This window comes from Salvelinus fontinalis, chromosome 13, assembly GCF_029448725.1.
Source record: "Salvelinus fontinalis isolate EN_2023a chromosome 13, ASM2944872v1, whole genome shotgun sequence".
Classification (NCBI taxonomy): Eukaryota; Metazoa; Chordata; class Actinopteri; order Salmoniformes; family Salmonidae; genus Salvelinus; species Salvelinus fontinalis.
In genome coordinates this window covers 36,161,144-36,175,142 of record NC_074677.1, presented here as the reverse complement: position 1 = coordinate 36,175,142, position 13,999 = coordinate 36,161,144, and the positions used below count along the sequence as shown (strand labels likewise).

The following is a 13,999-nucleotide window of genomic DNA, read 5'->3' as shown; positions in this document are numbered from 1 at the left end:
TTCTGTTGTTTTTCTAAATAAATATAAATTCTATTGCCTATTTGACATCAAGTGTAGACCTATTTCAATAGCTCAGTACACAGCTGTTAGATCTGTGTTTGAAAAAAGAAAATGAGGCCTATAATGGTTTGAATAATTTTCATACCATATTGTTTCTTGTATACTAAATGTAGATATTTTAGGCCTATTATTTTTGGATGTGTTATTTACAAAGGCATACATTAGTGCGACATCATACATTTTAAGAAATTCACTGAATAGGTGAAATAATTTGGATAAAAACATGGTCTCATACAGGCTTAAATTCAGCCTAGTAACCTGTGAAGAGCATGTTTGAAATGGCCCCAGTGCGTAATGAACAACTTCACAGGTTTAGAAATATCTTCTGTTCAGATGTAGTTGAAGATGCAGACACAGCCAACAACAGCCCAAGACGCAGGACCTGAACTTGTTGTCCATAAACACTTGACTTGAGATAAACATAGCATGTGTGACTCACTACGCAATTTGACGGTATGCCTGAGCTGCAGCGCGTAAGACGAGCCTATAAATTGAGGAGTGCTTTTGTAAATGTGCAGTACCCTGAAACAGCAAGGAGCAAAACACAACAGGATAAAAAAAATCAGGATTAATTGTTATTTTTGAGGTCATATATTGGATTACATTTTTTCTACAAAATTACAAAAGGTAAATATACAGATTAATTGCTAGATATATGACAGAATAAGAGCATTGAATAATTTAACCTACACTTGACTCTATAGCCTGCACTTATAGATGTATTTTTGTGACAATTTGTTTTACAAGTAACTAGGTCATTTTGTTGAGTTAAAATTGGTTTCAATTGAAATAGAAGTAGCAACAGTAGGTCTACTAGATTGTAAAATAAGGAGAAATGGTACCCATGGTAGGACTAGCAGCAACTGTAATGAGTGGTAGCATTTGAAGTTGTAATAGATAAGTTATCATATTTCATGCCAGATAAAGTCATACTTTACCATAATTATAGTCATAATCATAATCATCGATGAAAGTTTATTGATGTTCACAGGTAGTGGCATGCTGCTTTGCTGTCTCCAGGCAGATTTTATGGACCAAGGCATTTCATCAGGAAAACACCTTCAAACAAGAAGTTTACCTGTGAAAGAGACTTGAAGATTCTCCTCATCAATATCGCTCACTGACAGGTACTACATCCCACTGAAAGTTGCACTGTATGGGAAAACCTTAGCAAATAAATCAAAGCATGTCCCGCTTAGCAGGAGATGACAGTGATTGACCGCACCATTCTCTGTATAGCTACAATGCAAGTACACTATGTCAGTTTGGATGAACATGCTATGCTAGCAGCAGTAATCTTAACCAGACAAGTCTATGTGCAAATTCATATATGATGGAATGGAATGTTGATATGCAAGTGGTCACCTGCCCTTCATGAAAATACCTCTGTGTGATGTAATATAGTATCCAATCATTATCTCTGTGTCCTGTCCCCTCTGTTAACCACAGAGTTGCTCAGCAGGCTGATCCTTGTTGTTCTACTGTTGAATTGATTGTCTTGAACTCAAGCAACACATCTCTGGCACAGCTATGGTTGGAATAAAACCCACAGACCTGGCGCCAACGACGGCTGTCAAGTTTGTTGGTGCAGGCACAGCAGCCTGCATCGCTGACCTTGTGACCTTCCCCTTGGATACTGCCAAAGTCAGACTTCAGGTGAGGGGTGTGGATGGATGAGAGGCAGGCTAGGTGGCCTTGATTAAAACTGAACATTAAATCTGCACAAATCAGTTAAAATGTAGATTGAATGTGAGAAAGCGCAAGCCGTGGTGAATATCCCCCAGTCAGGTGTCAGCAATCCTATCTACTTTGTATTCCAGATTCAAGGGGAGGCTCAGTTGGGGCATGGGGCCCAGGCTGTGCGGTATCGAGGCGTGTTTGGTACCATCACCACCATGGTGCGTACGGAGGGGGCCAGGAGCCTCTACAGCGGGCTGGTGGCAGGGCTCCAGAGGCAGATGAGCTTCGCCTCTGTCCGTATCGGCCTCTATGACTCCATGAAGCAGTTCTACACTCATGGCTCTGACAGTAAGTTTTACAACCCCTATATAACCTTAGAACCATGCATGTGCTGACTATCTTATACACTTCATTTATTGGGGACCCATAACTAACTGTGCACACCTCTCTTCAGGTGCTAGCATCATTACTCGGCTCATGGCAGGCTGCACCACCGGAGCAATGGCTGTGATGTTTGCTCAGCCCACAGACGTGGTCAAGGTGCGTTTCCAGGCTCAAGTACGTCTGGCTGACGGGGTGAAGAGATACAACGGTACTATGGACGCTTATCGGACCATCGCCCGAGATGAAGGGGTGCGGGGCCTTTGGAAAGGTTGGTAGCAATCTCACAGTCAGGAAGGAAAAATGCCTGTCCTGAAAATATTAGAGCAACTGAGAACAAAAAACTTACTTAAATCTATATTCCTCTGTTCCAGGCTGCATGCCGAATATAACGCGCAATGCCATTGTGAATTGTTGCGAGCTGGTCACCTACGACATCATCAAGGAACTTATATTGAAGTATGACCTAATGACAGGTAAGGTTACTCTCTAGTTTTGACCTAGAACTGTGTTACATAACATTAATGTAGCTATGTAATGTCAATGTAATGTATGTTTGATACTTCTCCCCCAGATAACCTTCCATGCCACTTCACGGCTGCGCTCGGTGCAGGGTTCTGTACCACCATTGTCGCATCACCAGTAGATGTGGTTAAGACCAGATTCATGAATTCAACGTCAGGCCAGTACAGCAGCGCAATGAACTGTGCCTACACTATGCTGACTAAGGAGGGGCCAACAGCCTTCTACAAGGGGTAAGAATTTGATCATTAAGGCTTGCTAGAAAACATTTTGAATGGCATTATCCTAGATTAGAATGGAAAACTGCTGCACCCGCTATAACATCCGCTAAACTGTGTACGTGACTAATATACTTTGATTTGAAAACACCTGTCTGCTACGCAGCTATAATAGCATCTCCTTTCCACTCTCTCACAGGTTTGTGCCCTCCTTCCTGCGACTGGCGTCCTGGAACATTGTGATGTTTGTGTCTTATGAGCAGATCAAGAGGGCTATGATGAGAACAAAGACCTCCTGGGAGTCACCATTCTGATTTTTTGTTATTTTTCTAATGTTTCTCTGGACTGAGCCTTGCAGGCATGAAGGCTTCACCACAGCACAGTGGAAATCAGGCCTGTTCTCCCCCATTGTTCCATGAAATGGATTTCTGGAGTGGGCTTCTAACAGTGGTGACATATATTCATTCACAGGAGGTATGTGGCACCTTAATTGGGGAGGACATGCTCCTGGTAATGGCTGGAGCGGAATGGTATCAAATACATCTAACACATGGTTTCCATGGTTTTGATTCCATTCCATTTGCTCCATTCCAGACATTATTATGCTCCGTCCTCCCATCAGCAGCCTCCTGTGGTAGGATTATCCACCACTATACATGTTAAGGTGTAAGGCCCAAACGGGGCCACTGTAAAATGGTCTGGTAGCAAATGGCCTGTGAAACAATGGCCACTTTTAGATAGTAGAGCGGAGCCATAGACCGTTCCTCTTATTCTCCCTCATTCTTTTCCTTTGACTGTGTAAAGAAATGTTTACAGTTTTGCGCTTATGATGAAGTTGTTTATATTTCTATGTGTTATTTGTTTACATGTGGCGTTTTCTCATTAAGATGTGAAAGCTTGGTTTATCGCTGGTCGATAACTCATAATCAGGTCATGAATTATGTATATTCCAATGCAAATGCAATACATTCGGTTGACCTAAAACATAAATAAAGCTGCACTTTTCCCCCAATTGGGTTGCCTTTTTAGACTTAAAACGACATTCTAAATGGTAGAGAAGTATATAAATAACCTCACTTACAGCTCTTTATCTAATGGGATCAATCTTCTCTCTGTAAAATTCCATGTTGACCACTGGAAAAAAAAATGGGCGTGTAAGTGGGGCAGAGACTTTACTCGATACACACCTGCTTTCTTTTACAAAATGGAGCATCTTTATACTATCTTTATCCTTACTTTAGAGTGGCATACACATACAATAGTGTGCTAAGTGAGATTTAAAACTGCAGACCCAAACCATTGACTTTAGTGAACCAAATAACTTCTTCCATAATATTTGAGAGACACGTAACTACAGAGGCAAGATAAGCAAGAAACAGAGGGAAATGCTTAAAGTTCTATTAGCACCAACTGATACATGCATAATGCACTCAGTTGCTTTTAATATAATTTCATGTTTTAAAGTATTAAACTTACTTATCCTCTCAAGGAGCTTGGTCATTTCAGCCATGCATTGTTATGTGTCCTAATTAACAACAAGGCAGCTTGTGTCCGTTGATGAAGCTGACTGTTTCCCAGTGACGGTCCTTCTCAGCCTGTGATTGCTGATAAAGCCAGAGGCTCAATGATGAACCATATGTGGAGGTGGTGGTAGTCAGGGCTCCAATCCTGTGACTAGACTTAAGGCTAAGTCCAAAGGTAGTAAATCCATATATATTTGCTTCAGCTTGATCAGATTTATAAATTGAATTATTTTCCTAACACACCCATCTTGTCCAACTTCAAAACAACCAAGACATGTTACAATAGCATATGTCTCCAGACCAGTGTTGTGTTCGAGACCACCTGAAGCTAGACCGATTCAAGACCAAGCCCGGAGCAAATAAAGTCAGAGTCAAGACCAAGTCAAGACCAACACTGGGAGGGGGACAAGGGGTCCGAGACAGAGTCAAGACTGAGGCCAGAAAAATGTGAGTCCAATACAAGACCATGATTGTGATGTTGTCAAATCACCACCACAAGAGTTCAAAATGTCCAGTATTTCTGTGTTCATATTTCAGAACAACATATGGATTCTTTAGACATTCAGAATAGTGAGAAAATGCTGCTGAGGAAAAATAGAGACACTCTACAAATTATTACTAACCCAAACACAGTGGGTAACAATGGGCCTTCTACACCTTCAGATAGGGGCTAAGGAGTTATAAAATAATTATTATAATAATATAATAATCATGATGATTATACTATTATTTTCAATTATGTTCTGATTTAATCTCTTCCGTTTTTGTTGGAAAGGAAAGGGTTAACATTGAAGAGAAAAAAGATCCAATCCATATTTTTCTTTGCTGGTCTCTGGGGAGATAAATCTAGCTAGCTAAATCAGCCATTGGCTAGGCCATCCAAAGCTAGATAAAGGCATCTACCATTCAACTGGGCAGAGGAATCAACCAAATCACATTTTGACTTAATGGGTGGGAACATTTTACAAAAACCTATGGAAACTTCTGCCTTCTTGAAGGCCAACAGGTCACTGCATAATAGCGACCAGTAGTTTTCTCATGGTCTAGCTACCTATCTTTTGTTACTGGCTACTTTGCAGCGGCTGCAGCAGGTGTTATCAAAGAGGATGTTGTTGCTAATTTGTTAGCTTCTCCCATTTCTAGAATAAATTTCAACAAGAAGTTCAGTTTCAAATGATCATCATCTGATGAGTAGAATTGTGTTTTTTATTGCAGCGTGCTTGCTGTTGTTAGCCATCTCTTTGAAGATAACTTATCTGTGTGAAACATTGTTGCATTTAAAGTGGAACTGACAGCATTTTAGCAACATTAAATCTTTTTTGGAACTTGTTCATTTACACCCCCAGGAAGAATATGACACTTTTTAAAAACATTTTCTGACAAGCGACCACCTAAGATATTTTCACATTTTCATAAATTCTGAGAATGTTTGGGAATTATGTATACTAAGGCATTTATGAAAATTCTATAGCAAAATAAATTGGAAAAGCGGCCGTGCATTTGGACAATTAATAGACACTGCAGTAAATAAAACAGACTAAAAACATTTATCTTGTCCAGGATCGGAGTCTACACAGACCGGTGCTCTATAGCCAATCAGAGCTACAGTAGGCCTTTATATAAACAAGCAATTTGCCACACGGGCCTGCCATCATTCACTTTGAACTCGACTGAGTGTTTACAGGCAATTGCAACAGCGGGACTTTAGATCACTAGAACACATTCGCCAAAAGCCACAAAATAAACCTGAATAATTAAACGCCACTGGAGTCCTCTTACATTTGGAAACTTTACAGTTCTATTGATCAAACAACCATGAAAAGGTAGGCTCTCTCTCTCTCAGTTATGCACATCAACAACAACAAGATCAACAACTAATGCTTTTTCATCTACTTGTCGTCAAAATTGCACTGATAAACGTTGGGGAATTGTAGCCTCCTTGTCCTTCTGCAACTTGCCTGCCAATGCATGCTTGTCCCAACCAAGCACCCAAGCTAACTGGCTAAAGTTGGCTAGCTTGCTACTTCCAGACACAAATGAGAGAACTCACTCTGACCATTTTACCAGCTGTAGCAGAGCTGGTTAGGCTGTTTACATGTTATCTAGAGTGTTCTCTAGAGTATTTTTGTTTATGTTTATTGACACCGGTCATATTCAGCAGTTGTTGCACGTTCGTAAATTCATCAGCTGTTCTGCACTTTGGCACACTCAGAACAGAGTGCTCTGAAATCGGAGTAGGAATCACACCTGCATTTCTAACGATATGAGGGGGGAAAAGTCAGTCACTCACCCACTCCTCCAATGGCATAATATGACATCCTCCTAGCTAGCTAACGTTAGGCTCCGTGTTTTTAGCTTACTACATAAATAGATATTTTAGCCTATTTTCCACGTTATGACTGACTTGTGATCATTGCCCTTGCTAGTTTGATTATATTGACATTCCCAGGAACGTTGAGTCAAATAGAACCTATTTTTAAAAACTCCTATTAAGTTGGTTTTGTAGCATAAACTGGGAATTTAATATTTTTTACTGATATTATGATTGTCTGTTTGTTTCATATCCGCAGTAGTTAAAACTTCTTCAAGATTGGTGGGTCCTCTGTGGGACGATTGAGCTAACGTAGGCTAATGCGATTAGCATGAGGTTGTAAGTAACAAGAAAATTTCCCAGGAGATAGACATATCTGATATTGGCAGAAAGCTTAAATTCTTGTTAATCTAACTGCACTGTCCAATTTACATTAGCTATTTAATTGAAAGAATACCATGCTATCGTTTGAGGAGAGTGCCCAGTTTTGAAAAGTTATTAATAAACAAATGCAGGGCCTTCAGGGCCTGAGCTACAGGCAGTTAGATTGGGGTATGTCATTTTAGGTGAAAAAAAAAGAGAAAAAAAAGGGCCGATCCTTAAGAGGTTTTAATGGTTGTGTTTTTGTATTCTTATGATTGGGACCTACTGGCCTATTATGTCCAAGTTTATGGACTGCTTATCCTTTAACATCATACTGTGTGTGGCTGCTATCTTTCCATCAGCCCTTTACAGTGGTGCAGTGGTGCCTGGAGAAGTGGGTATACTCTAATTTTGCCAAAAAAGTTCCCAAACAGCCCACCCAGCGAAGGAAAGCACCCTGTGGGAAAAATCCTATGAGTTTCTGATAGATTTTTCAGATTTTCACTCTCAAAACCACACCTTTTTTTAATATTAAAAAATGTGATGGTCTAAGTCCACAACAATGCTTAAATCACATCAATCTGATTGGGTGGGCCTGTCAGGGCTTGGCTCCCCAGTGGGTGGGCCTCTGACCACCCCGGCTCATCCATGTCTGTGCCCCTGATTGCGGTTCACAAATAGCCTACTAACACTTCGGACTAAACTTTTTCAATACTTGGTTTGCATACCCATTGTTGCCTTAGTTAGCATATACTGGTAGATATCATAAGTTGAAACGTCTTTCCTACCCTACCGGCTACCAATGTCATTCTTCTGTGAGCTGCTCCATGCCAAAACCAGCTGAGAGCTGCACACTCTTGCTGCCTGCTGATGATATTCCGCTAAATTAGGATGTGTGCAGCAGGCATGCAAATATATTTTACGTTTGCGAATGTGTAGACTACTGTTCATGATTTCTCTATTGTACTACATAATTGATAAATCGTATACCTCTACTTCACTACTTTGATATGCATTAGTAAGGGTTAAGAAGTGAGTATATGCAATGCTCACTGAAAGAAAAGTGGGTATACGGTTTACAGTGGCAATCCATCATTCAGGGCAGGTGTGGCTAGCTAAAAAACTACAAATTAATTGATTCATGCGTTGCCTGTTTTGCATGTTATTTTGGCATTCATTCGTGTCACATATCAGTTTGCAAACAATGTAAAAACAAATTTATTGAGTGAATAAAGCTGCACACAAACAGGGTTTCTTTCTTGAGTAAGGCAGCTCCAAAATGCAGGTGTTTCAGTCTAGCTCAGGGCTTTCTGTGGTGGAGGGGCATCCAGCGGGAAATACAGAGCGCAGGCGTTGGTAATCTTCTCTAGTTGCGCCATGATTGGCTCAGTGTTCTGTCAGTGTTCACTCATGGGGACACTACGTCACCGCAGTATCTACAGGGAGAGCTAGACAGTTCAATCCCCCTTGGGTGCTACCATAGATTTACATTAGAAGTGCCCATCTAAGAAGGCTCAAGGTCATTGGCCACAGATAAAATGATGTCAAAGCACATTATATCTACCATAGCTTTGTTTGGACTGATCATGTCAACATCATACTTTCAAAATCTTAGCTAGCAAGCTAGACAAGCAGTTATCATCATGAATCATGTCGACGATCTACTGGCAAATCTTTTTCAACCTAGTCATATTAAGATCAATTATAGATAAAACGTATCGGTGCTCATCGGCCATTGGACATAAACATTACACAACAATTCAGAAATCACAAATTCAACAATGAGTGGTTTGGAAGGAATCCGTGGCTAACTGAAAGTGTTGCAAAGCAATCACTATTTTGCTTCCCTGCCTGCCATTCTGTGGAGAGGGTGTGTGGTCCAAGTCTGGGTTTAAGGATTTAAAATATCTTTCTGACAGAGTCTCTTTTCCAATCTTAAAATGATAAACATACACACGCAACACCATGGCGCAGAAAAAGTTGAATACATTGGTCATGCTGTCAATCCAGCATGACTTCTTCCCTGTTCAAAACAATTGGAAACTTGGAACTGGGAAATTTCAGACTTCAGTGAGTTCAAGACAACTGGGAACTCTGAAAGAAATTAGCTCCGATTGGGAAAACACATTTTGAACACTCACCCAAATCGGAATTCCAAGTAGGGAACTCGGGCCTCTTTCTAGAGCTCTGACCTGAAGATCACTTACGTCATGAATTAAACCTTTTCAGAATTCCCGGTTGTCTTGAAAGCACCATAAATCCAGAGAATGCCAGATTTTGATGACAAAGTTTGATGACGACATTTGCCCATTAGAAAGACTGCCGTGCCACCTTCCTGTTCAAGTGAGCAAAGCACAACAATGGTGAGTCCAAAAATGTCTTGTATGCTACTGCATAAATTATGTAATATGCCAGGGAGTTATGTATACTATAGCTACGAAAGTAATACTAAGTGTATGGTGTGTAGTAAGCTGTTAGTAGCCCATGTGCCTCACCCTAATAATTTTGACCCTTTCCCCCTCAGAACTTATCCTACTGTTCTGACTTGGTGGTGCACATGTAGCCTATAGCATGTTTTAGAGAAATGTTATCACTGAATATTGTTAGAGCTTTCATTGTCTGCTTAAATGCCCCCTTTATTTATCCTATGGTTCTGACTTGGTGTACAGGGAGAATACTGTAAGAATGGCCCATGTTCTGAATTCTATCCTGTACATTTCAAGTGCTGAACAAATAGTTATATTGACTACATCCATCTTAGCTCGCTCATTAATGTCTTAATCGAAATTACAGATTGCCTCTTTATCACTCATCAATCCCTTATGCCACACTCATCAATCCCTTATGCCAATTGTTATAGGCCTATTGCTCATATAAGTCTAGCTCATTGGTATCTTATTCATAATTTTAGGCAATGTTGGAAGGATTTCATTGTTTTGCTAACTTTGTGTATTATAATTAGCTCATGTGCTTTTCTTGAGAAGATACTATATAATGTTGTTGGGTCTGTAACCATGTTTGCCAGTAATTCCATATTGCGAAGGTTGTGTGTCAGTATATTGTCTATGAAAGTGGATCTTCATGATTGTATTTTCCATCCCTTTTAGACCACATATGCCTAATAAAATACTTAAAATGGTAGACTTACCGTCTCTCTCGCGCTGTCTCGCTCTCTCTCTCTCTCTCTCTCTCTCTCTCTCTCTGTGGTGACTTAAAGAAGAGTAAAGTTAAGGCCGCAACATCTTGCTGAATATATCTGAACTAACATCCATCTGAATTTCTGTCGGGGTCCATTTTGAAAGTGCTGAAGGAATAGTCCTACCTCGTCGCAGCTCGTTTGCTTGCACGTGCTTATACTTAGAGCGAAGTGTTAATAATATAAGAATAAACATTATGAATTTGTGAAAATAAATGTAATAATGTTTGTATATGGTTCAAATGTCAAAACAAATTTTGGAGTTTGTTATTATGGAAGGAGAATGCGGTTCATATCGACTTACCCAAATCCACAAGGAGTCAGTAGTAACCACATTTGTTTAAGCAAGTCAGCCATATCAGCTACAGTTGAAGTCGGAAGTTTAAATACCAAATACATTTAAACTAAGTTTTTCACAATTCCTGACATTTAATCCTAGTAAAAATTCCCTGTCTTAGGTCAGTTAGGATTTATTTATTGCCTTTAAATTGTTTAACTTGGGTCAAACGTTTCAGGTAGCCTTCCACAAGCTTCCCACAATAAGTTGGGTGAATTTTGGCCTGTTCCTCCTGACATGGCTGTTGTAACTGAATCAGGTTTGTAGGCCGCCTTCCTCGCACATGCGTTTTCAGTTCTGCCCACAAATTTTCTATAGGCTTAAGGTCAGGGCTTTGTGAGGCCACTCCAATACCTTGACTTTGTTGTCCTTAAGCCATTTTGCCACAAATTTGGAAGTATGCTTGGGGTCATTGTCCATTTGGAAGACCCATTTGTGACCAAGCTTTAACTTCCTGACTGATGTCTTGAGATGTTGCTTCAATATATCCACATAATATTCCTGCCTCATGATGCCATCTATTTTGTGAAGTGCACCAGTCCCTCCTGCAGCAAAGCAACCCCACAACATGATGCTGCCACCCCCGTGCTTCATGGTTGGGATGGTGTTCCTCGGCTTGCAAGCATCCCACTTTTTCCTCCAAATATAACGATGGTCACTATGGCCAAACAGTTCTATTTTTGTTTCATCAGAGGACATTTCTCCAAAAAGTACAATCTTTGTCCCCATGTGCAGTTGCAAACCGTAGTCTGGCTTTTTATGGCGGTTTTGGAGCAGTGGCTTCTTCCTTGCTGAGCGGCCTTTCAGGTTATGTCGATATAGGACTCATTTTACTGTGGGTATAGATACTTTTGTACCTGTTTCCTCCAGCATCTTCACAAGGTCCTTTGCTGTTGTTCTGGGAGTCCTCTCCTGTACTTCCTGTTCACCCATGACTGCGTGGCCATGCACGCCTCCAACTCAATCATCAAGTTTGCAGACGACACTACAGTGGTAGGCTTGATTACCAACAACGACGAGGTGAGGGCCCTCGGAGTGTGGTGTCAGGAAAATAACCTCACACTCAACGTCAACAAAACAAAGGAAATCGAGAGCATCCTGTAATCGAGAGCATCCTGTAGGGCTGTATCACCGCCTGGTACAGCAACTGCTCCGCCCACAACCGTAAGGCTCTCCACAGGGTAGTGTGGTCTGTACAACGCATCACCGGGGGCAAACTACCTGCCCTCCAGGACACCTACAGCACCCGATGTCACAGGAAGGCCAAAAAGATCATCAAGGACAAAAACCACCCGAGCCACATTCCTGTTCACCCCGCTATCATCCAGAAGCAAGGTCAGTACAGGTGCATCAAAGCTGGGACCGAGAGACTGTAAAACAGCTTCTATCTCAAGGCCATCAGACTGTAAAACAGCCATCACTAACATTGAGTGGCTGCTGCCAACATACAGACTCAAATCTCTAGCCACTTTAATAATTAATATTTGGATGTAATAAATATATCACTAGTCACTTTCAACAATGCCACTTAATATAATGTTTACATACCCTACATTACTCATCTCATATGTATATACTGTACTCTATACCATCTACTGCATTTTGCCAATGCCGCACACCATCACTCATCCATATATTTACATGTACATATTATTTTTCATCCCTTTACACTTGTGTGTAAAAGGTAGTTGTTGTGAAATTGTTAGATTACTTGTTAGACTGTCGGAACTAGAAGCACGAGCATTTCGCTACACTCACATTAACATCTACTAACCATGTGTATGTGACCAATAAAATGTTATTTGAGTTGCACTTTTCGCATCAACGTACGTTCATCTCTAGGAGACAGAACGCGTCTCCTTCCTGTGCGGCATGATCCCATGGTCCCATGGTGTTTATACTTGCGTACTATTGTTTGTACAGATGAACGTGGTACCTTCAGGCGTTTGGAAATTGCTCCCAAGGATGAACCAGACTTGTGGAGGTCTACAACAACAAAAAATTCTGAGGTCTTGGCTGATATCTTTTGATTTTCCCATGATGTCAAGCAAATAGGCACTGGGCATGAAGGTAGACCTTGAAATACATCCACAGGTACACCTGCAATTGACTCGAATGATCTCAATTAGCCTATCAGAAGCTTCTAAAGCCATGACATAATTTGACATACATTTTCTGGAATTTTCCAAGCTGTTTAAAGGTACAATCAACTTAGTGTATGTAAACTTCTGACCCACTGGAATTGTGATACAGTGAATTATAAGTGAATTATAAGTTAAATAATCTGTCTGTAAACAGTTGTTGGAAAAATGACTTGTGTCATGCACAAAGTAGATGTCCTAACCGACTTGCCAAAACTATAGTTTGTTAACAAGAAATTTGTGGAGTGGTTTAAAAACTAGTTTAAATGACTCCAACCTAAGTGTATGTAAACCTCCGACTTCAACTGTATATTTTTTTAAAAAGGCAGTAAATGAGGCTGAATGAACTATTTCGCTGCCAGACTGTTAAGCTGTTAAGATATAGTCTTATTGTTTCAAGAAAGGGGTGTATATATTTGCCTGGCGAAGCGGTTTAATGCGCTGACTGAATGGAAGTGAATGAGTTTTTCTCTCAGCTGGTCTCAGGAAGAAATTAGGAGTCTCAATGTCCAATATCTGACACAGACAAGACCGAGACACTCAATATGTGGTCTGGAGACCGGACTCCAGTACTACAACACTGCTCCAGGCAAAAGAACTTTCACCCTCCTCTGTCCTGGAACATTGGAGTGTCTCGTTAAACACTTGTGTCAAGAAAAACCCCCACACTTACTGGAATCATTTGGGAGCTCTTAGTTTTTTTTGTCAGCTTCCCCTGTATCTTTTATCATAATAACACATAATTACACCTCTCTGTTGGGCCTAATCCTTTGAGACAACAGACACATGATTTTAAGAAGGGGCACATACGAAGGGGAGCGCAAAGGGTTTCCATCTGCAGGGGAGTTTGCCGTGCAGGGTCTTACACAACAGCCTTGGAGCTCGTAGCATAGATCTCTACTTGGATGTTTCACATTTGGATTTTATTCTGAAGTGGTGTAGGATCTACTGGTATATCCTCATCATGACTCAGCATCACCAGATGTAAACAGTATAGGCCTACTTCCACACCTTAACTTATTTCACCTGGTCAGCTAGTTGTACATCTGAGGCTGTCTTTTTTAACAAGTACACCCCCTAGACAGGATGCTTGTCTGTCGCAAGGCCCTAAAATAACGGGATCCTAATCTTGTCCACCAGCTGGCTCTCTCTCTGCGCTGACAATTGAGCCTGGGGACGAGGTTATGTAGCAGTCTTTGTGCTGTACTCAATATCTTTAGCATAAGTAAGAGCATTTGGCAAAATCTAATATCAATGTGAGTCAAAT

The 13,999-nt window shown here is 40.8% G+C and overlaps 1 protein-coding gene across 2 annotated transcripts; it reads left to right on the top strand.

Moving 5' to 3' along the window:
- Positions 1–594: 594 nt before the first annotated feature.
- Positions 595–4,304, top strand: LOC129867794 (mitochondrial uncoupling protein 2-like). Of its 2 annotated transcripts, none has more exons than XM_055941295.1 (8): positions 595–687; positions 1,081–1,187; positions 1,510–1,716; positions 1,881–2,088; positions 2,195–2,392; positions 2,496–2,597; positions 2,696–2,876; positions 3,061–4,304. In XM_055941295.1, exons 3-8 carry the CDS (start codon positions 1,591–1,593, stop codon positions 3,173–3,175), a joined length of 930 nt encoding a protein of 309 aa, XP_055797270.1. In that variant the 5' UTR covers positions 595–687; positions 1,081–1,187; positions 1,510–1,590; the 3' UTR covers positions 3,176–4,304. The 2 variants fall into 2 exon arrangements, with proteins under 2 accessions (XP_055797270.1, XP_055797268.1); XM_055941293.1 differs by having other exon boundaries at positions 1,052–1,187.
- The last annotated feature ends 9,695 nt before the right edge of the window (positions 4,305–13,999 follow it).